The 24,082-nt window shown below is 47.7% G+C and overlaps 1 protein-coding gene across 4 annotated transcripts in view; it reads left to right on the forward strand.

Moving 5' to 3' along the window:
- Positions 1–21,978, forward strand: part of Ddx31 (DEAD/H box helicase 31) — a 65,170-nt gene extending 43,192 nt beyond the window's left edge. For 2 of the 4 annotated variants that reach the window (NR_156412.1, NM_001033294.3), the window contains 3 exons: positions 3,294–3,405; positions 8,782–8,944; positions 20,992–21,978. Coding sequence is in view for 2 of the 4 variants with exons in the window: in NM_001033294.3 (NP_001028466.2) it covers positions 3,294–3,405; positions 8,782–8,944; positions 20,992–21,160 (444 nt within the window). In the remaining 2 variants the exon portion in view is untranslated. The remainder of the gene's footprint in view (positions 1–3,293; positions 3,406–8,781; positions 8,945–20,991) is intronic. The other 2 variants (XR_374082.3, XM_030249814.1) reach the window with 1 other exon arrangement.
- The last annotated feature ends 2,104 nt before the right edge of the window (positions 21,979–24,082 follow it).

Genomic DNA, 24,082 nt, shown 5'->3' on the forward strand with positions numbered 1-24,082 from the left:
AGAGCTATCTGGCCTAGGAGGGTGCAGGGAGTGAGGGGTCCAGCTTCCATTCTGTTCCTCATGAAAAGTGTACCTGTCCTGGCTACTCACTGCCTGCAGTGCAGACAGCTCTGCAGCAGATGCACAAGTGGCCAGCATACAAACACTGCACCTCGTTACCATCCCTTCTACTTCACCAGCTCCACTCGAGCCCATGGTAAATGTCCCTTTGGCACACACAGTTTTGGGCTTCTGTGAACAGAGAGAGAGCTAGTGAAGCATCTGTAAAATGTATATTTCATATTTAGGTGTATGAAATATATATACAGCTGCGTCTGGGTGTGAGTGTTCACCTCCCTACAAAGAGAATAAATTTGATCTTTCAGCTTGACTGGGAGGCTCTCAGAAGGTTCTGGGGACCATGGGGTGAAGCTTAGCTAGGCAAGAAAGTGATTAAAATAAAACCCTTCCATTTAGTTAAATAGCTTGGAAGATGGCTGTTCAGCACAATACCTCGACTGCACACACCGCTGTGTGCCACCGCCACCGTCTAAACCTTGTCCTAGGTGGAGGGGTCCAGCCTGGTCTCACTGCAGTGTCTCAGTCTCTGGTGTTGTGAAGTTCCCGCAGAGTGTGCACCCTCCCAGCATGGTCTTCTACAAGTTTTTTTTTGTCCTGTGAGCTCTGCTTATAAAATTCTCCAAACTGTCCCTGGCATTGGGAAGTGTTAAAATCCCATCAGAGCCCCTACCTCATCATTTCCCATGATCTTTTGTCTGGAGGATCAGTGGGGTGTTGCGGACAAAGGCACACCAAGAGCCAGTAGGGGCTGGAGGCATGTTTTTCTCAACTGCCTGTGGTCTGCTAGCTGTAGGTTGGCTTCATTAGCCAGTAGCCAGCCTGTGTCTGTGAGGGTGGGAGAGGCAGTGCTGCCTGCTCACAAGCCTGGGGGCTCTGACCCGCTCTCATTACAGGAGCGTTTACCTGTCTAAGGCTGAGGTGGCACTGCCGAACTCTGCCCCATTCTGTCTTCAGTTTAAATTTAGACTGTCCTCCCCACAACCAAAAATTACCTCGTTCAGTCTCAGGAGGGGCAGTCTTAGCAGTGTTTCTGCAAGTGGTGGTAGGAGATGCTTTTTCCTAAATGCATTGTTTTCTGTCATTAACTTTTTCTTACGTTTCTCTAAAACTGACCTCATCATTTTAACTGTGTGAGCCTGATTTTATCATTTTCTACACATTTCACTTGTATATACACTCACATTATATATATGTAATTTTTTTTGGTTGGGAAGAAAAGATGCCTCATTTTGAAACCTAAAGGGGGGAATAAGAAAAGCCCTTTGTAATATATTGCCATATTATCACTAAATCCCCTGACAGTTGTGACACAGAAGCAAGTCACCTGTCACTTAAGCTTGAGGTCTCTTTAATTTTCTCCTGGAATTCGCACCAGGCTGTCTTTAATTTGAGGCCTTTATTGGAATTCTGAAACCTCTCTGCCTCCCTGGCTCTCAGATCTATTCTGAGAGCTGTTACAGAATGTATACAATAACCAACAGAGGGATCCAGAGAGGGCTGCAGCTCTGTTTATTTAACACTCTAGAGGGATTTTTGTGCTTATTCGGTCCTGGCTGCCCGGCTTTCAATATCGCTTTGACAACCATTCTGCCCTTCTCATTAATTTTAAACAGTTAAAACACAGGAAAAAGAGGAAAAAGTTTTCATTATTAAAGTGCTTTACTTTTTAATAACAGAGGATTCTGTCCGCCAGGGGAAAGGGCATCCTCACTAATTTCACATTCATATTAAAAAAAAATACAGGCAAGGTGACAGTTGTGCTGCTGAGGTGGCTTAACGAAAGGAGGGCAGTGGAGACGTTTGCATTTCACATCAGTTAAGGGGTGAAAAAAATCCTTGCTAATGACAATAGCAAATGTCCACTTTGGTAACACAGCTCCTCAGTGGCGCTTTTCCTGACATTGTAGTGGATAAAACCCTTAGGGGACCGTGTACTGTGAAATCAGCCAGACTGTCATCAGCCAAATAGGCAGCAGGACGATGTGACTACACCAAAAACATCTTCAGGTTGTTAAGTCTCTATTAATGCAGAGAGGAGTATCTACCCAAAACAGAGACTTGCTCTCCTCTCCCTTTGGTTCCTCCTCTTCTGGCCTTCAAAGTAAAGGTCAGACACAGGTCTGACACCTGTCCTCTGAGGGTGTAGGTTCCACGCATGGGAGTTGAGTCTGGGGCTCAGTAGCCCCTTCACATGAGTAGTGGCCCCCCTCCTTAGGCTGCAGAGCCTCCTGGTCAGAAAGAGCACCTGTGTTTGTTGTGAGATAGAGGAAATAAAAAATCAGTACTTTCTAGAAGAAGTTGTTAAAAGACATTTTTCTCCTCTGGAACTTGTAAAAGATGAAAATGGTCCTATATATTAATAGTTTTCAGAGGCTACAGCAGCGCTTCTGGCTGCAGAGACTCAGGCAGCCTTTGAATATGGCTTACTGAAAAGCTAGCTTCTTAATAGGTCCTCAGAACTCAGCTTGGCCATTAAAGGTTTTTGGAGCAAAAATCTTAACCACTCACAACCAACCTCTGGGAAGGGAGGAAGCAAGCTCAAAAATTCAGGGATATATAGCTTTGGTGTTTGGTTTTTTGTTTTGGTTGTTTTGTTTTGGTTTTGGTTTTTCGAGACAGGGTTTCTCTGTGTAGCCCTGGCTGTCCTGGAACTCACTCTGTAGACCAGGCTGGCCTGAAACTCAGAAATCCGCCTGCCTCTGCCTGCCTCCTAAGAGCTGGGATCAAAGGCGTGCACCACCACGCCCGGCTGATATGTAGCTTTGTAAGACTGAATTTTAGGCAGATCCCTGAAATGGTCTTAGGGAAAAAAATGCTTTTTCCACTGATAAAGGGGCGTGGGGGAGGTAGATAAGGGAGAAAAGTCTTAGGAGAGAAGAGTTCTTTAAAAACAGCCCGTGGTTCATCATTTAAAATGCCAGAATCAGACTTGGAAAACTCCAGAGTGCCACCAAAGGTCTTTTACTTTGAGCAGGAGTGGTAAGAGGTCATGAAGGAAAGTAGGCAAACAAACAAACAGACCTGGTCTGCCCCCTTTTTACGCAGTTCTCATCTTTGCTTGACTTTAACATCTTTATAGCTCCCTTCTTTCCCTAGTAATATTGAAAGGATTACCCTCGTTGGCCCCTGGGTGGTTGCCGTGTGATTTTACTGTTATTAAATCTATTATAAACTGCTTCATTATTCCTGACTTCAACTCTGTCTCTCCTTTAATCCTTCCATCACCCGCCCAGAAATCCCGTGCCAGTGGCCCCCAGGAAATCCGAGAACGAGCCACAGTATTGCAGACAGTGTTTGAAGATTATGTGCACTCCAGTCAGAGGATGGTCTCCTGGGCTAAGAAAGGTCAGTGGGACTCTCAGAAGATTGGGGGTGGGGTGGCCCTCCCATTCCCTGGTCCTGACTTCACCCCTCACCACACCTTCCACAGTTGAGAGGACATCCAGGAACCTCTGTGTACCAATCAAAGCCTTCATTCTGCAGTAATTGTGCAGGGTTTGGAAGCAGGCTCAGAAGGCTTTAAAGTGATATTAAATGTTAATTTCATCCATCTCCATCCTTTACACAAACGAGGCTTTATCTGGCTTATATTAGGGCTAAAGCTTTGACCCAACAACTTGGATCTTGGGGATCTGTTTTTCCTCTGTCTGTGAACAGCAGACAGCAGAGGTGACACGCTGGCAGAAGTAGTTGTATGAGTAAAGTTGGAGATAAATGTAAGGGCCAGAAGCATCAGACCTAAGCAGTTCTTGCCTGGATTGTCAAAGGAAACAGACTGGTGAGATGAGGACGGGCTTAGACCTTGAACCTGGACAGTTCATACAAGTGATACCAATACAGTTCTCAGACGCTTTGTTGAATTACGCTATCTCTGGGATCCCAGTGCTAAAGGTGGAGTTAATAGTTCCACTTGAACAGTGGTCATAAATAGCCAACTCTTTTTCCTACTGAGATGTTCTGGCTGGTGACGAGTTAATGCTAATAAAACCTAAGTTGGAGCCTGGTGGTGGTCATTGTGGCACTTGTCTTTAATCCTAGCAGTTGGGGGGAGGCAGAAATAGGCAGTTGTGGGAGGCATTTTGAGGCCAGCCTGGCCTACAGAGTGAGTTCCAAGGACAGTCAGTCATTGTACACAGAGAAAGCCTTCCCCCAAAAAAGACCCAAGTTGGGTACACAGTTCTTTCTATGAGTTCCTTGAGAATTAGGGGAAGGGAAGTTTTTTGTTTTTTTGTCTTTTTAAAGACCAGAATATATTCTGTAAACCAGGCTGGCCTCAAAAGTGATCTGCCTGCCTGCCGAGTACTAGGATTGAAGGTGTTACTGGGCCTTGCTAGCATTCTTTCTTTTAAATTCATTTAGTTTTGAGACAGGGTCATGTTACATACATAGCTCAAGCAGGTCTTAAACTTGAGACTCTCTTGCCACAGTGTCTCAAGTGCTGGGACTACAAACATGGACCACCACTCCCAACTAGCAGTACCTTTTAAAAAGTAATTTACTCAGCTGTGTTAGAGTGTAGCACTATTCCAGTGAGGAGGCAGTGGAAGGCATCCTCTGCTTGGGACACTAATGGATTAAAGGGCACAGGAGCAGCCGTGAATAATGAGCATAGTGAATGCCTTAGATAGGGGTACAACCTGCAGAAACGGAGACCAGGTCAGGGAGCCAGGGGTAGTGGCTGGAATGTGTTTGTTAAGGTTAAAGGAAGCCCAGCTGTAAGGTGATGCTTCAGCAAAGCAAAATGGGCTGAGCATTTCATCTTCTGAAAGAAGGAAATGGCTTACACATGAGACTGGATTAGTTGAGACAGGGCCCCGTAGAGCTTGGAGGCTGCTCTGAGGTTACCCTGAGGGGACTGGGAGCCACTGGGAGGCCTTGAACTGAGATGTGGCTCAATGAGCCATGGGTTTTAAATGATCACCTAGCTACAGTATGAGAGTTGATCCTGGGTTAGATTGAAAGCTAGAAATTGGGCTACAGTGAATAGCCAGAAAGCAATAAGTGAGAAAAACAGCATCAGGACTGAAGGTGGAACTCAGGGGTCGGCACTTGCCCAGAGAGCACAAGGCCCCGGAGCTCCAGGCCCAGCATTAACAATAAAAAGACAAACATGTTTTCAGGTAGCCACCATTCTGCCTTTGCACGGACTTGATTGTCAGAACACTTCAGACACAATTGCATGCAATGGGAGTCTTTCACTGCCAGCCAGATACGTAACTGGTGTCCTTCTGGTCTTCTCTCTAATAATGCTCTGTCTTCAGCATTTCCCAAAAGTGGAGAATTCCAAGTAGTTCCCAGGAACCTCCCTGAGGGGAAGCCAGACACTCTAATTGTGATTTTGACCTTTGGAAGAAGATGGCTGACTCAGCTGAATTCAGGGTGATAACCTTGCAGTGGAAAAAAAAAGATGCTTGCCCACACACCATCCACTTTGGGTGGGTCAGCGGTGTCCCGTACCTTGAGATTGCCCTGTGTAAGTGCCTGCATAGTTCCTTGAAAATTAACAAGCAGTTGCCAGAGACTATGATTGGGAGTATTGTCTGTCTTCAGAGGTCCTGGTCTTCTGTTGAAGCTGTAGGCGCAGAGCTGTTTCCCATGCTTATGGTATTTAGTACAACAGGGAAGTATGCGGATCATTTCTCTTGTTTGCTGACTCATTTTTCACTCCAGGTTGATAGGTGCTGGAACCAGCTGCTCTCATCACCCATTAGATCTTAGTCACCTACCTTGGGACACAAAGCCCCTCACTAATCTCTCCTGTCACTTAGGATTGTGACTTTGGGAGGTTTGGGGAATGTATCCACTTCTGCTCTGAAGGAGCTGAACTTAAGCTATAGGAAAAGCCGTGTTTCCATAAGATGACACCTTTTGCATTTAAGTTTATAGATGCAAATCCTTCAACCAACTTGATTCCCTTTTGTGGCATTATAGAACCTACCTCATGAATTATTAACAATGCAGCTGCCCTTGCCTTTACTGCAGAAAACAAGATAGAACCTGGGCCAAGTCTGCATTGGAGTCCTTTTGCATTTTTTGACCCCATCATTGTTAATAGTCAGTTTGGTTGTTGCCAGTCCCTAGAACAGTTAGTTCCTCCTCCACACTCCTCTCTGTGTGTCTCCTAGCTAGGACTCGGGCTGTAGAAATAGTGGTGTTGTGTTTTCATTCTAGACTCTGCAGGGAAGTCTTGCAGATCAGAGTCCTCTGCCTATGTGTGCCCCTGTTCTGATGGTCTGCCATGATCATCTTCTAGCTTCCCTGCAGAGTAGGGATCATCTGTGGCCCTTACACTTGCGCCTGCAAGGGACACTTGTTAGTAGTAATATATTTACCTCTTTGCCTCAGTGGGACGGCATTGGCCAGGCACCTTGCCAAGAGCTTCGTCATTAAGAGAACTGTAAGAAGGAATTTCTTTTCTCACATCCTTTGGGTAATGTGGCTGTTGGCATAGGTATGTGTGCCTTTGCCGTGAACCAGATTGGGCTTGTGGTATGGGGCAGGAGGAGTGTCTTGAGGCTGTAGTATTATTCCTCTGCCTTATCCTAGGAGTCATCTGTATGACACCTCCATTCCTGATCCAGAGGCCCATGAATAAAAAAAGGATAGGCTGTCCAGGTGGATTATTTTAGACAGATTCCCTCTAATTCATGCACCTTAAATAGCTCCCTGGAAATAAGAGGCAGCAACTCAAATGCTCAACTTTCATTGCCTGTAGCTCCATCCGTCACCCTGAATAAACATCTTCCTGTTTTCCCTTTCTACTGTGCCTGCTCCACAGCCATATTCCTTCTGTACATTCTAGACACTGCCAACACGAACCACTTCCTGCCCCTGCTGCCTCAGAGTTAGCCAGACATACAAGTGTGCAAGGACAGGCAGCTGTTGCTGTCCCCAGTGACACTAGGGCCTAGAGGACATGAAGGCTTAGTTAAAATATGCAGTGTGAAATGCTGCCTGAGCTGACCTCTAGGGTGGAAACGGTTCCTGCCCCTGCTCAGCAATGGTATCCCTGTAAAGCTTTTAGCTGGGCCCTTACATCGCTTGGGACAGATATCTATCTACTTGCTTGCTTCATGGAAGTGTGTTTTGTGGGGGACAGGATGGTTGTGAGCCAAGCAGAGACCTGGGGCTTAGGTGCTTATGTGGGAAAGTGGCAGAAAGTGACAAAAAGGCTGCCTTTGGGGTGGCACAGACTCTTGGCTTGGCTTGGCTCAGTGAAATGTTTTAGAGCAGTGAGTGTTGGAACTGGGGGAAGAAAGAGAAGTCAGGTCTTGGTGGTCACTGCAGTTCCAGTTGGTTCCTTTCTGAGAATGTGAGTAGCTGTGGGTGGGGCCAGTGCTGGAACCCTCTAGACAGAGCAGGCGATTTGAAGTGTTAAAGATGCTCTTTGAAAAAGCTGGTCCCTGGTTATTGGAAGAGAAGTGAACACAGATTTAAGTGAGAGGTGCAGAGGAGTTGCCGTGCTTATTATTTCTCATCGATTGGGAAAAGGAGTTCACTTTGCTCAGTAAACAGAGCTTTGATGGATTCCCAGGATCCTTCCAGGAGATGATCTGCTAAAATGACACTTTTTATTACTGTTCATAAACGGCAATCTCCAGGTACTGCTGGGATATTACACTTAAGCTGTGGGCAAACTTGCCAGTCCAGTGGCTCAACCACATAGCTGAGGGAGCCTGGTGCTTGGTGCCTCTTTTGTCAGTGGTACAGGGCTGGTCCTGTCCCTCCTGGTCCAGGAGCTGGATGTAAAAGTTAAAGAGCAGTGATGGGCAGGGCACATTGCAGATATCTCCCTGCTCGAAAGAGGGGAAGCTGTGGGATATTCACTGAGGAAACAGATGCAGGAAAGTCTGTCCTCAAGGAGGATGTCAGGTGAAGGTGCTGAGGCCTAGCCAAGCTCCAGCACCCAGGAATAAAGCCCACATCTTCTGTAGCTCCACTGGGGAACATGGAATCTATTCCTCCTAGCTTTAAAGTGGGACTGCAGCTTTGCAGGCTGGTGGCAGGCACCCAGGTCAACCACTGCCTGTACTATTTTAATTTTTATAATTTCCTTTGTCCTTGGCATGCTGTGGGCATTAATTATCCAAAAGTAACTGACTTTCCCCTAACATAAATATCTAAGAATTTTCTCATTTTCATAAGAAAATGTTGATCACTTAGTTTCCTCATTCATTTTACTGTATGTAACAAACAGGTATCCAGTACATGCGACATGTCAGGCTCTGTGGTAGGCCTTGAAACTGTATGTGACAAAAGAGAAGTCCTGTTCTGTTGGTTTGTTACAACTCTTCATGAAGCAAAGGAAATTTTATAGAATTTATTTAAGAATAATTTTGGCTATAATTTTTTTGTTTGGTGGTGTTTTTTTTTCAGACTTTTAAAACTTATTTTCATTATGATTATGCCTGTGTATCTGTGCAGGCGTATACTTAGGTGAGTGTAGTCGCCTACAGAGGCATCAGATCCCTGCAGAGCTGTTATGAGCTGTCCAGTGTAGGGATCCAAATTCAGGTCTTCTGCAAGAACAGTAAGTCCTCTTAACCACTGAGCATCGCTCCAGCCCTTTTTAGAGATTTTAAATGCATACACAAATGTGCCTGTGTTATAGTCGTCCTGGTTCTGTTCTTTCTAGGCAAGATAAAGTAGGGTAATGTAGGGATGGGGTAGCCTTGAGACTTCAGAACCCCTATCCTGACCTCCTCCTCCCCTTTCTTCTAGCCCTGCAGTCCTTCATCCGAGCCTATGCCACCTACCCCAAGGAGCTGAAGTCCATCTTCCATGTCCGAGCCCTACACCTTGGGCACGTGGCTAAGAGTTTTGGACTAAGAGATGCTCCTAGAAACCTCAGTGTCTCTGCTGTGAAGAAGGCAAGCTTAAAAAGGTGAGATGAGTATTAGACCATGTGCAAGGTTCTGTTTACATTAGCAGGTGAGCTCATGTGGAAGACTGGGTGTGTGTGTGTGTGTGTGTGTGTGTGTGTATGATAAATTACCACTAGTGTCTGCCTGTCTTCAGTACAGAAACACTTGGAACAAGGGGAAAAATTATCCCTAATCCCACAAACACAATGGGGATTACTGAACAGAAAGACGGGTTTGTTGTCGTCATGTCCCACTAGAGTAACTTGGGAGGCTTCTTGTGTGTTCTGTATCATTAGCTCTGGTGCTGAGTTTTGCAGAAGTCACCAAAAAGCACACATCTAGGTGTAAGATTGCTTGATCCAAGGAATCTTTGGGAAAGGAATATCAGTGTAAGCACCAGTGACCTTTGAGGTCAGTTGTCCTGAGTCCCTGGGGTCGGGCACTAGGCTTGTCCTTGAGTCCAGTTCCACAGTACTGAGCTGAGTTAATGATTATGCAGCACATTGTTTGTATTGTTTGCTTTCTCTCCTTAAGGAGTAGTGTTCTTTCAACAGCAGGCTCAGCCTCCCACCAGAGCCTGAGCACTGGAGGCCCCCCAGAGTGCTCTGTAGGGGGCTCCTTGGAGTAAGGGGGCACCTTTGTTGAGTGACCTGTGTGAGAGGGACACAGTGAGTGGCAGAGTATAGAAACTTTTCTTCCCTTGCCCTGATTTGGATGTAGATTCCTTGAATGCTCTGGGTACTTACTGCGTTGTGTGCCTTTTTTCTGCATGTCAGTTACAAATGCTACCATACTCCTGGCTTGACTTGGAGGTTAGGCAACCTCATGCCTTGCTGTTGTTCCCACCCAGTCTATCTATTCTGCCTCCTTTTACCGGGAAGCACTCATTGCCTCCAGCCTGGTCAGCACCTAGCTTCGGAGGGAAGAGGGGCTGCCTAGTGTAGGGTAGTGGTCTTAGAGTCAGGGGTCTCAGACTTCACTTCCAGCTCCGTTCTCACGGGTTCCTGGGAAGCAGATAACTTAAGTGGGAACATTGACATTACCACGAGAAGCCACTGGGGAGAGAACTATCACCACCCCATGTCTCATCTGACCCTAGCTAGCAGATGGGCATCAAGACCACTATACCCCCGTGAGCAGCTGATTGAACAGGGCTTTATTCAGGAAAGAATGGGCTGATTAGCTGCTAAAGAGCATGTAAGATGGTATGGGGCAGCCTTTGATGTCTGGCTCGCGCAGCAGGGAGCCAGGCAGTGAGTGACAGCAGTGTGTCACAGGATTACTCTGAGTGGCTATGCCACTCTCTGTTCTTACCCTGTCACCATTGTGGAACAGCCCTTTTCTGCTCTGCCCTTATTTTGAAGGCGTTTCTCACCACGCATCCTGCCCTTGGCTTTCTAACACAGACAGGCACTGAGGATACTGTAGGTACCTTTTTGTATTTGGGAAAATGTTGTCACTCCTGGAAGAGAAGTGACTTTGCAGCTAATCTGCACATGCACTGTATAATTGTGGCCAGGGTGAGTGGCAGGGAGAACCTGACAGATTGTCCATACTTCGTCAGGACTCAAGCAAATGCCAGTTGCTGCCTTTTGAGGACTGCAAAGAAAAGTCCGTTAAACCCCACAAGGTACAAAGAGTTAGTCCTGCTGTGGCCGTGGTTATTGTTCTGAGCTGAACATCTACCCTGAAATCTGCCTGTCAGGAGAGAACAGGTTCCTGCTGTCACGTGCGGACGGTGCAGTAGTGGCACTAAGTTCTCAGTGCTCTGCTTCCCAGTTCTGCTTCCTGCTGTGCTCAAACCCATGGTGTCTGCTAGCAAAGTCCAGCTGGCTTCAGATGGGAAACCCAGTGCTTGTCAGGTGTGAGCCTCGGGCAGGCAGAGCAGCACTCCCATGCAGTGGCAAAGGGTTTTTTCTTCCGTGTGCATGACCCCTCTCCTTCATGCATCCACTTCTTAGAACAAGGAAATAAGTAACATCTCTAAATGAGATCCTAACAGTCAGGTCTCTGTCAGCCTCCCGACCCTCAGCTTCAGTTCTGAAAAAGAATCATAAACATCTCTCTACACATAGGAATATAGTGAGAGTCACAAAACCTTTCCTGGCACCTGCACACAAACCTGTCAGACATCCCCCACCCCAAACAGCTACACAGATGCTGTTGGTAAAATATTGAATGGCCCCCTCAGCAACATTCGTCACAAAAACAGCCGTTCCCGGGAAGCAAAAGTGGTAACATAACCCTCTAAAATTGCCATCTTTCCTGGAGACACGGGTGCCGAGGCCTGTCTGCTACACAGGGTTGGTTAGACTGTTGGCCAAGTTGTCTGTCTAGGCATGCATGAGTGAGGTGAATTCAGGGACATGCTTTGTGAGGGCCATAATTTCTTCTCACTTGTTGGGAAACAGTTCCAAAATGACAAAGCCAGTGTCACTGATAGTGTGGAAATGTGACTGCATTTTCTAAATCCCCCCCACCTTGTGTGAATTATTCCATATACCCAGCACCACTTGCCCAAGACAGTTCTCTCAGCTCTGCTGTCACCTCCAGCGTGGTCATCGGTGACAGCATCATCAGAACCCAACCTCTTGTTCTTGTTCTCAGCTCAGCTCCCTTAAAATTCATTAGAGGATTGGCAGTCTCAGTTAACTGTTCTTCAATCATTTTATTTGACTTGTATCACTTCTCTCAATGCATCCTTGTCAGTGTTGCTAGCTCCTCTTCTGGTCCTTCCTAGATGTGCTGTGCTTGGCCAGGGAGAACAGCTGAGGACTGGCTTTTCCTGGCCAGCGCAGCACAGCATAGCCAGGCAGTTCCTTAACGTCCAAAAGCCACACAAGTCTTTCATGTCTCAAAATAGTAAACATCCTTAGGGAAATCACGCGTGGCCATCAGTTACCTGAGGCAGACTTGCCCCTCCCTGAATCAGCACAAATGCCTCATCACTGGAGTTCACTGGCTTGGGGCACTTTTCATGTTAACAGCCTTGCTGTGCTGTGGCATTGGAAACAGCCAGTAAGTGCTCACCCTGTGTGACCGCTTCAGCTTTTGCTGTTGGTTCTGTTTGTTCCCCATTAGCTGTCTTAAGTCTATCGAAGTGTCACTCAGTGGGTAGGCTAAGTTGCTTGCATGTTGTGTGCACCTTTGGGCACACACAAAGGACTGTATCTCAGTTCTCTGGCCTCTCGAAGGAAGGTGCTTGAGGTGCATGCTATCCATCATTGTGGAGACAAACCAGCTGCTGAGTAGGAAACATTGCTTCAGTGTCTTGTAAGAAACAAGCAGTTAGCCATTATGGCGATGGCCTTGTGACTTGTCTAGTCCTTTCGGCTGGCCTCCAGTATCCAAGTATTCCTGGGACTAAGGACCAGAGTATGTATGGAAGTAGCTGCAACCTTGCAGCACTCGGGAACAACCTTGAAAGCAGAACCAGGTCCCCTGAAGATGAGCACTAAGAAGCTGCAGCTGCATCACCCTGTGAAGCAATATCCTCATCATTAGGAGCGGCTTGCCTGCCAAGTTTTACGTGGCATTTACAACCTCTCTAATATCACTTAATTAGTTGAAGGAAAACCTGGACTCTTGCCCATTATGAATTTTTTCTCAATTTCTTTGAGCCAGTTATTCTGCAAAAACCAGATTGGCCACATGTGAGATGAGAGGCTGGGCACAGCCACTTGGAAGCCCGAGGCTTTCTCCGTGCATGTCTGCTGCGCCTGAGTTGGTGCTCTCCTGCTCCATCTCGAAGCCTACAGCCTTGGTCCCTTGGGCCTCCTTGACTCCATCTCTTCCCTCAACTTCTAAAACTGTGTTTATGAGTATCACGCTTGGCTGCTACTTCCTCTGAGGTCCTGGTCTCTTTCCATGCCTCCTGTGGCCACTGCTGTGCAGACAGCTCCCACTCCCCTCTTAACCCATGAAGCCCTGACTTAGAGCCTTTGGTGACATCCTGCTGTCACTTTCAAGACCTGGGCCTGGCATGGGCTCTCCCCCTCACCTCTCAAACCTGCAAGAGTATACAGATGCCCTCACTTGTTCTGATACAATGACACAGTCTATTCTATGTGTGGGGTTTGTCTGAGGTGACCCAGCAGAAACTCCAGCAGACTTTTTGTTCACCATGTCTGCAACACACTCCTGGCACATAGTAGGTATAAAAGAAACACTTTGGATTAGATGGATGGAATCTTTATGGAACTGTAAGGGAAAAGGAGTTGTTCTTCTATGAAGGAAGGTGAACTCAGATATTCAGTGAACTGTGAAGATGACCAAGCCTACTTGGAGCAACCATCTTCTTTCAAAGTTCTGTGTACCAGGTGGCAGCCCTTCTTTGCGGAGAAAATCGGGGCTAGACTGCCCCCAAATTGCTGCTAGTATCCTAGGAAGATCAGCTTAGCCCAGCTTCCTCTTGTCTCCTTGGCCTCCCGGGTGAGAGTGTAGAAGAGAGCAAGCAAGCTACCACCGTTGATTTTATCCACTTGTCCAAGGCCAGAACTCGGTCTCATTTGAGCACCAGAGAGAGATAAGATGACTAGCAAGAGCTGTGGGGACACACAGATGTGGAGGGAAAAAAAGAATCTACTAATGTCTGCTGGGAAGCACTGTGAAAAAACAAGTGCCCAGGCCCCACCCCAGAAACCACAGTTCAGTCACAGAGAGCAACATAGAGATGATAACAGATGTGACTTGGGGACTGAAAAGGGTGTCCTTAACAGTGTGGCGGGCAGGTGTCAATAGGGTCTGTGCCACAGAGCTAAGGCAGAAGAGCTGTGCAAGGGGCCTTTGGTCAGGCAGTAGTGTAAACGTGCAAGTGCGGGCTGGGTGCTTGTCCATCAAGAAGATGGCTGAATGAGTGAGTGGGCTCTTCTGGACAGAGAACACTAACAACACAGGGCACTTGGGTCTGCCTGTCATAAGCTCACAGTATGTTCCCAGGCCCATCCAAACAGACTGACCACGTGGGCCCTCCTCTCTCTGCAGCTCCCCTACTGTATACCCTGCTGCCTCAGACTCTGGGGTAATTACAGCTCTGCACACGCAACCTTTACATCTGCCCTCTTTGTTCCTATCACTGTTTTTTTTCTATGTGACATTGTGCAATTACCAGATTTCTGCCTCCTTGTGGAACAAACACACCCTCACCGGCACCCAGCTAATGAGGCGATTAGGGGGAATTCACAGTGACCTTGAGCTTCCTCCACACCTGAGTCACCTGCAGACAGCAGGAGCCATAGGGTATGCTTTCTGTCACACAGTCAAGGCTGACAACAAAGAGCAGGAACCCAGTCAGCCTCTCCTGGGAGATAGGAGATGGTGATGTTTGTTGCTAGAGTTATCCAAGCACTGGAATTGGAAGCTGTAGCTGGTCTCAAAAACTGGTCATACCAAGATGAGGCAGTATGCAACAGGAGAATGGCTCTCATTAAACATTGCCTGCTCTGGCTTACCTGGCTCCTGTCATTCAGAAAGCCAAGAGAGCATGATAGCCCTAGCTCTCCCTCTGCTGCCCAGTTTACTTTTCTTCGCCCTAACAGCCCTCCCCAACTCCTGCTAAGCCACCTCTGCAGTAGGAGGGTGCACAACCCAACCCAGCCCACTCCTCAGTCTGCTCTCCAGAAGCTGAGACCTTCCATTCTGATTGTGACCTCTATGAACTGTCTCCCTTTATTCTGGCCCTGAATTCCTATAAGTAGCAGTCCAAAAAATAAGATTAACTTTTTGACCCTCAAGAAGAGGGTGCCGCACGATGCGGAGGAGTACATCTTTAATTCTAGCAGAGTCTGGTGGATTTCTATGAGTTCAAGTTCAGCCTGGTCTAAATAGTGAGTTCCAGGAGAGCCAAAGCTCTGCAGAGAAGTCCTGTTTCAAAAAGCCAAAAGGGTGGGGCCCCTGAGAGCCAGCCTTCCAGGTCACCAGTGTGCTGCATTCAGCATGTGAGATGTGAACCTCTTGACAGCAGCAGGGGCACCTCTCCTGAGGACTCGTGCTCTATGTCTACGCCAGGCTGACTCTCTTGTGCTCCTTATCCTGGGAAGACCCATCCTCTGCCGCAGTGATGATTGCTTCTAGAGTCATCCTTGAGCTAAGTAACCAGTGTGTGACGCTGGGCTTTACTCCCCACCCCTTCTTCTCCCTTTACCCCCTCTTTGTGTGTCTGTGGCATAGGTTCTTTCCTCCCACTGAGCGTGGGTTCAGGGCAGCAGGCTTGCAAAGCAAGCACCTTTAGCCATCTTTCTAGTCCAAGAGGATTCTTTTTTTTTTTTTTTTTTTTTAATGTGAGATCATTCTTTGTGTAACCAAAGAAATGGACTTAGAGCAAGAGACAGGGTTGTGTATAGAATGGGTGAGCTTTATGGCTCCGCTTGTTATGGCAACAGGCCTGTAAAGAAACACTCGTGAGTAAAGTCTGGCTCTGAAGTGGTGTCAGTTTCTGTGCGTGCAGAAGTAGGAAGGTACCATAGGTACCAGAGGTTCCTGGTTCTGGAGCTGGCCCTTCCTGGATACTCATAACCCCTAGCACTTGGTGACCACCTGTTTGTAAAGTGGGAATGGCAGCAGATCAGCAGCCAGTGTAGGAGGAAGCCATGAATGCCTGATGCCTGGCCAGCAGTGCAGTGCGAGGCCCAGGAAAGGCTCTCTTCTCCCCCCCCCTTCCCCACCCCCATCCCCCCCCCCCCCCCCGTTCCTCTTTTTGATCTATCATAGCCTGACCTTCGTCTCTTTAACGTTCTTCTGATGAGTGGTGTGGCCTGTGCTTCAGTAAGCCCTGTATCTCAGTTGCCACTTCCAGGGATGCCCACTCCCTGATGGCTCCAGCACACCATTAGAGTTCCCAAAATAGGCTGTTCTCTGTGAGACTCACTTGGATGTTGTGTGTGCACCATCTGCGAGGTGTTAGTGACACCAATCAACTAGCCCTGGGTACACAAGAAACCACATCTCACATGGTGGCCCTGACCTCCTCCCCCTTATACCGTCTGTCCCATATTGTCTCTACTAAGAATACTCATCTGCTCCATGAAAACCATTCACACGTACAGTTGAGACTGCCCAGCACAGGTACCCAGCTCATGATGTATATAGGAACTGTGACTCTGGGTCCACCACAACCAGGGACTGGCCCTGTCCTCAGACGATCCATCTCATCCTCCTGTGTGCAGATGAGGCTGCCTGAAGCTCTGCTGCTGTCAGCAGGGTGCACCTATCCCAGGGTTTTCAAGTTCAGATCAGATGTGGCTAACTCAGCCTGGTGATTGCACACACGAGAGCTCCTTTCCCCTTACTTTCCAGGTAAGGGCCTCATATCTGTCCAGCTTGAAGGTCACCTTCTAAACCTGTCCTTTGGGTTCAGTAGAGCATTGTGCTGTCCTTTCTCTGTAATGTAAAAAATGTACTCAGGGTATCACCCAGGTCACAGACAGGAGGCCCATAGGGCTGAGCCCTCGGATTGGGGCTCAAGGTTCTGCTCTTCAGCTGGTCAGTCTTGGTATTTTCAGAATCTAACCATAGCAGTTTTAAATATGTTTGTTTTCCAGGGCTACCCACTACTTATCCACCTTAACAAGAATCTATGATAACCTTACGGAGAACTGGAGTAACACCGTAGCCTTCCGTGCTCCTGCTGCTTGTCCTCCTGCTTAGGCCCTTTCCCTGCTTGCTGCTGAGTGTCTAAACTGGGGTCCAACCCCTGCCAGCAGATTCTGTTCTTCTCCCCACTTCCCAATATGGCCACCTGACGCTCGAGGTCCATGCCTAAGGGCTGAGAATTCTCCTGAGAGTTTTGGTCTCCCGTGCTAAGAAAGCTCAGGGTTCCTCCCACTTGAGGACTCTGAGTCCCCTGACAGGGCCTCTCCACTCCCCACATGGTGCATGAGTTCCAGCTTCAGCAGGCTTTTGCCAGTTTCCACACCTCACATTCCCAACATTGACCTGCTTCTAGCTAAAGACTCCCAAGTCCTGTTCCATTCTTCAGTAGCCTTGTTTTTGACCGAAGCTAAATGTTCAGGTGTCCTGTAGTTTAGAGCCCGTCCCTAAGGGATGTCAGGGCAGGAACCTAGAGTCAGGAAGTGACACAGAAACCATGGAGTAATCCTGACTTGCTTCTCATGTCTTGCTCAGCCTAATTATTCCTACCATGCAGGGCCACCTCCCTGAAATAGCATTGCCCACAGTGGGCATTGCCCTCCCACATCAGTCATTAATCAAGAAACACTCACACAGACTTGCTTACAGGCCAATCTGGTGGAGGTTTTTCTGAATTGTGCGAGATTCCCTCTTCCCAGATAACTATAGCCTGCATTAAGTTGACAAAATGCTAACCAGCACATAATGCTTAGGACTGACTTCTGTCTTCAGTAGGGCCCATAACGACACAGAATCTAGACTTGGTTGGATCCTGAGAACCAAAGATGAAATCTTCACTGGTTGGGTTGCCAGCCAACATCTCTGCCCATACAACTGAAAGCTGGGCCTGGATATGCTGCCATTCGTTCCCACCAGTGACTTTAACAAGGTGGAGGCAAGCTGAGCCATCCTCCCACGCTGGCTGCTGCTTCACCTGAGTTTCACATTGTTCTAGGGGAAGGTGCTCCCTTCTCTTGCTTTCTGTCATCTAAAGCCAACAGAACCCTGATGACAGTCTGCCATTTCCTCCTCAGTTTACCCAGGCACAGTGGAGGAGCAGTAGTCAGCCTGATGTCACCTGAGGTCACCGGAAGTCACTACTGCCTTCTGATTGTATACATAGACTTAGAGTATTCCAGATTAGAAAGCAGGAAAGATTAGAAAGGAAGAATTGGTCCCTGGGCATCTTAATTACAGGGCTTGAGAAGGCTTGAGAAATCAAATAACTGAGGACAAAAAGCAGTGACATTTTCAAAAGTAGAAAATCAAAATACTTTGAGGTTTTTGGCATAGGACAAATTACACCTATTTGCTGTAAACAGGATATACTGATTTTTTTTCACCTCACTATTAAAAGAGAGCATGCCCATTTTATAAACTGAAAGCCAGAAGTTACAAAGAAACTTACAGTGCAAGGTTAGCTTGGACTTACTGTTTAGTATTATGGTTGACTCTCGGAAGGATGAAAGCAAGGTGGGGCTCAAGCAGCAGTCATCAAGGAGAAGGAATGCTTGAGTGGCCACGTGCACTGGCACACACCTTTAATCCCAGCTCTCAGATGGCAGAGGTAGGCAGGCCTCTGTCACACAAAGAAAAACCTTGTCTCAAGAAAACAAAACAAAAATCTTAAAGGCTTTGCTGTGCCATGATCCTAAAGCTATTTTTTAAAATAATAACAAGAAGAAATAGTGATTTAAAATGGGTGTTTTCCTGTCATGAACTGGGCATGGTGGCAAGTGCCTTTGATCCCAGCACTGGGGAGGTGAGGCAGGTGGATCTCTGATCTGAATTCAGGCCAGCCTGGTCTACAGAGTGAGTTCCAGGACAGCCAGAGCTACCCAGAGAAACCCTGTCTTGAAAAAGACATGAATGAATGAATGAATGAATGAATGAATGAATGAATGAATGAATGGATATAATAAATTATTTCCTGTAAAAGAATGCTGTGATCAACCTCCTGGGTTAAATTACTTTTTGCCTAGGCAACTGCCTGTTGAGTTTGCAGATGAAGTTGAGAGGGGACTGTGCAGTGTTTTCTTCTGGGATCTTGGTGGCAGTGGGGATGATTGCTAGTTAGACTGACTGCCTTCCTGGCACCTGCCTGTCCTGAGTAATCCAGCTTGGAGAACAGGGTCTTCAGCCTTCACTGGGAGAGAGTTCCCTGTGGTTAGATAAACTCATCTGTTGCTTGGTAACCACAAGGTTTCCACAGTGGATGCTCAGGAAGCCTGAGTCAGAAGTCCAGCCAGGTATTTGAAGGGCTAGAAAGTTGGCAGGATTCTTAGACAACGGCAGCTTGTCAGAAGGCATGAATGCCGGGTGCATGCTTGGGTTTAGAAGGGTTCATCTCCCCATCTGTACTGCACCCTCTCGGCGGCTATGGGCCTAAGAACAAAGGAGAGCTGGCGGTGGGAGAAGCGCATCCTATTGGCACGGCTTTTGTGACAGCAGCGAGACCCTGCAGGGTTGCCCACCTAATAGCAGCCTGAGTTGGAATGTATGGGTACCTGCTTGTTTGCTGCATGAGTGGGCCTCTGGGTCTGTGAGATGCTAGGAAGTGTGTGACAGTGATTCATGAAGGTGAGCAGGACAACCTGTACCATGCACTGCCCTGAGCCACCCCAGCCCCAGACACGCTTCCTAGAGTCTGTCTCTCTCTGGCAGTATGGCCCAGACTTTACCCAGCTCTGCCCCACCCAGCTCTCTGCCTGGGCACCCTGTAAGGGACCCCATGGGATGTGTTGTCACTGGCAGCTGAAGGCATGGGTATGATGCTCTGAGCTACTTCCCACAGGCTGCACTTGCTCTGTAGCAGTTCATGGATCAGTCACCAGGTAAGAGTTTGTCTACTGCTGTCCACAGTGATGGCAGAAGAAGCTTGGGAGAGTATTTTGAGTGAAATTTTGCATATCTTAAAATTCACTCAGGTTGTTAAATTTAAAATTATACACATTGTGAGTACCTACTTCAAACAAAAGGGAAGAAAAGGCATTCCTTCCTGTCAGAACCTTTCGTTCTGTCATGTAACCTGACTAAAAATAAACTATAAGTACAGGAACCTGCAGCCTTTACTAATGGAGCGATGCTCCCAACAACCACCTGGTCTAGCTCTCCATGCACTTCTGGGCTGGAAGCTCAGACAGCAGCCTTAAAGGACATGCACTCCGTATGAGTGAAGTCCAGGGTCAGCGTTGCTGCTTACTAGAAAGTGGGAGCGCAATACATAGACCCCTATGAGATGAGGATAGCATGGATGCAGGGATATGTGGTGCTGGTGGTCTTGAGCCTTGCCTCAGCACATTTACTGAATAAATAAAGTTCTAAATATCATTGCTAGCACACCCTTTCCTCAAATCTTTTTCCTGGCAAAGACTGGCTTTCTCTGTTGCAAGAAAAAACAGTTTATTATAACTGCAGCCTTGTACTCTGGACAAGATTATAAATGGCTTCACCTTTGTTATAATGGGATTCTTCAGCCTTTCTAATGAGGCTAATAGCTCAGCGCTGGCTGTGTCTAATTCTTGGACTTTAAAGGACTCTTTAGTTTGAGTACAGCCGCTGACTACCACAGCCCAGAACATGCTGTAAGTCAGAGAGCCGCCAGCCAGTCTTTCCTGAGCGCCTTCCACTGAGTTTTCCTGGGTTGGTGTCGTGTTAGTGCTGAAGGACTTTGCAGAAGGCCAACGTGGACTTAACTCATGCTTGCTGCTGAGTTTTATTCTTCTGCTTGCATTCTCCCTTCTCCGCGTGTGATTGAATTTCTACAAACTCTGTCTTCTGATCGAGTGGTAGGACTGCTGTTTTTCCTGAAGTGTGTCTGTACAGAACCTGGTGGCAGGCTTTGACTCTTGTGGGTCAGGACAGGGATGATCTCCCAGCCTGTGTCTGTGCAGTGGTTGTGCTCAGATGCCCTTGGGCTTGGGTTTGATGGGGTCAGGGTCTCTTCTGCACTCTAGTGAGTGTTGGAGCATCTGCGTAGATACCCAACTTGGAAGCTGGCCTAACAGGGCACTGTGCCTATAGTCTGCCCTCAAGGGTTCATCCCCGAGGCCTGCACATGGAAGCTTTGCATAAAGCTAAACTGCTTTGTACTATCAGGTTTCTGTGGGCTTTCCCATCCATGGGCAAACTGCTGTCTCATACACCTCATTTGCCGTCAGAATGTGAGAGTGTAGATTTCTTCTTTTTCCCCCATGAAAACAACTCAGAACAAAGCCTCACTTTTAAAAATGCCATGATATTTTGCCACCATTATGAAAATCTGTCAGTACCGTATCTAATCTTCTGGTGCATGGAATATCAAAACAAGTGCGAGTGAAGAGGCTGCTCTTCTGCTAACACAAAAATGTCAGCTTGCTGGTCTCACAGCCAGATGCTTTCAGTCTCTTTCCAAATGGGAAAGAAAACACTAAAGTTTCCCCCTGCTGTTACTGTTCCTCAGGCCTCACCCTCGGAGGAAGACGCAGAGGAAGCAGCACCTTGTGCCTGCTGAAGTCCTGCACTCAGAACACTCAAGTGGGCTGGAGGGTGGTGCCACGAAGTGCAGAAAGCAAGGCAAACAACAGGGCCTTCAGGTGGCACCCAGCAAGCCGGGGCCGTGGAGAGAATGAAGCTGCTTCTTCATCCAGAAGGCTCACCACCAGCCAGCAAGCTTCTTTTGGTTGTTTTTTAGTTGCTACAGGACCGGGTCAGGGTGGATCCAACATGGCCTCGAGGCTTTAGATTGATGTCCTGTTCTTATCATGAAAGCTTCTGAAAAATAACTGGCACCGCTCCCTGAATACAGACTCTCAAGAGGGCAGATCCTCGCCTGTTGGAGGAGGAGCCCCGAACGAAACAAAGTAGGCAGGGGCCGGCCGGTGCTAGACAGTCACCCACCTTTGGCCAAGCTTCTTGTGAGATTGCTCATGGACAGCAAGCATTCTGTGTGTCAGCCTGGATGAGTGGAGCTCCTGGCAAGCTTGCCAGATTAAGCAGCCACATGTGTATCGTATGAGTGTTGTAGGATAAAAGATGTTAAAAACTGGAATTGAACTTTGTACAGAGGGATAAAGTATTTGTTGAATAGTTATTTTCTTAGTCCATATGTTCTGTTAGAAAGGCCCAAGGGCTTTTACCTTGGGTTAAAACCTGGCCATGTTGGAAGCCACTTCCTTCTTCCTTAAGCACAGCATAGCACCATGTGCGCTGCCTCTCCTTCCCTATCCACAGACTACTCGCCTTCTCTGGGCTAATTGATTGACTTGTGCCTTTATATTATTTGCCTTTGAAGTCAAAAGGCCTTTTGCCTTTTGGCTCTTCAGGATCTGAGGTCTTTGTGTGTGACCTAGACCCAGAATCCACACACCATTGTGTTTCCGAGAGGTTTGAAAGAGGACCCCTGGAGCGTATCGATTTCTCAATAAATGTAAGACTTGGACACTACAGAGGACTCAGCAGAGAAAGGGTGCTCAGCGTGTGCTATTAAGTCACCACTGTGTCTGCCTTCCTCGGGGTCACTGTGTGCCCAGCCCACCCAGGTCCTCTGAAGCCAGCCCCAGGGCAAGTGCTGTAGTGCCACTTTGCTCCTCCTGAGAGCTAGCAGGGTGGACCTTGCACCTTGGCAGGGAGGAAGGTCGGTGAACACTCACACTAGGAAATAAAATGCTGTGGAAGGGCAAGCATGGCCTTGCCAGGGTTAGAGTCACAGAATCAGGAAAGCCTGTGGTGAGATCATCGGGGTAATTTGAAGCTGCAGCAGGTGTCTGACTGACCAGACAAATCAACCACCTTTCTTTGGATTTATAGTGACTCAACATGCCTTTGATAGGAAGTGAGGGATCCAACCAGCTGGGAGAAAGCAGGATGAGTGCCTGGAATCAGGGATGGCCTCCCAGCAACAAGAAGTCTCCCTAACTGCTCCGCTGCAGGGCTGTGAAGTGCACTGCCACATTGATGCGGTACCAGTGACCTCACCCTAAGGTTAAAATTTACGCATGGAGTTTTCTAATTTAGCAAGGGTGTCTTGTCAGATGTTGGATGGACCTGCTGCTTAGTTAACACGGTACCCAGTCAGTAAGGTGATGGAGATGAAGGGTTGATGTTCTCTAAGTTTAAACAACCTTAAAATGAATATCTCATGGATCTTGATAGGCTGTACATTCCAGGTATCAACTGGACAGAGTGTGTTAGCCCATTCCAGTATGCATAGTCTGAGACAGAGAGAGAGAGAGAGAGAGACAGAGAGACAGAGAGACAGAGAGTGTGTGTGTGTGTGTGTGTGTGTGTGTGTGTGTGTGTGTGTGTGTTGGTGTTTTGCCTGTGTTTGTGTCCCTGGGGGTGTCAGATCCTGTGGAACTGAAGTTACAGACAGTTGTGAGCTGCCATGGGGTTGCTGGAATTTGAATCTGGATCCTCTGGAAGAGCAAACAGTGAGTGCTCTTACCTGCTGAGCCATTTCTCCAGCCCTTTGTGTGTGTTTTTAATCATACCTTTTTCTAAAGTCCCAGACTTAGTGTTATCTCTGACATCAGCCTGGTTGCCATATCTAAGTCTTGGAAGATTCAAACAGCAAAGGGAGTGCTGACTGTAGAGAGCTTGTGTGGGGCCCTAAGCCTTCTCCACTTGAGCCCAGCTGCTGTCCTTCTTGTGAAGAGCGACCACTGGAGGGCAGAAAGCCCTGTCCAGCAGCTAGCTGTCTTCAGTGGGACACTGTGGATGTCCTCCACTCCCACAGAAGCCAGGGCCAAGCATAGCCCAGCCGAGGACATTCATGGTAGCCCGAAGGGCTGCTGATTCTCTCCTGGCACCTCTCAGAGCAGGTGGTTGTAAGCTGCCACTGGTTAGGCCCAAGCTTCACACAGCCAGCAGAGGCCTTTAAACCACAGCCACCCCTCCCAGAGATGGGACCATCAGGCCTTTCCAGTGACAAGCTGTCAGGATTGAAAAATGTCTTTCCAATTTGCATACATGACCATCAAACTGCCTCAGTCTGCTAGACCATAGGAAAATATAGAGCCAAGTTGTTGGTAGGGTCCTCCCACCACCACCATCAAGATAAAAAGCAGCCGGGATGCCATAAGTTTACAGCTGAAAGTGCTAACCTCATAAACTTTGTTGCCCTGCCCTTTGAAGTCTAGATTTAGAAGGGAGAGTTTACTCCAGGACCTGCCTTATTGTTTGGTCCACTGGGGGTCTCACGGTCTTCCCCCCCCCCTTCCTGTTTTAAATGAGAGCACCCAGCCCTTGGGTTAGGAACAGAGAAGCCAATTTAGCCTTCTAAATGGATGGGAAGCACAAGGCCACCTCACTGCAGAGGTGGTGGAGTTATTATTACAGGTGGGATGTGCAGGACAATTTAAAATATTGTAATTATAAACTTGTAGGGAAGCCTTGTTCTTCATTAATGTAAGATATGAAATCGCCTCTGCGGTACAAGGACAATTACATAGTCAGAATGTGTCTGCGGTTTACTCTGCACTGTGTAAATGTGAGGGTGGCTGCTCCAGCCTGCCTCCTCCACTCTCACAAAATGAAAAGCACACCACCGCAAG

Source organism: Mus musculus, chromosome 2 (assembly GCF_000001635.26).
Source record: "Mus musculus strain C57BL/6J chromosome 2, GRCm38.p6 C57BL/6J".
Classification (NCBI taxonomy): Eukaryota; Metazoa; Chordata; class Mammalia; order Rodentia; family Muridae; genus Mus; species Mus musculus.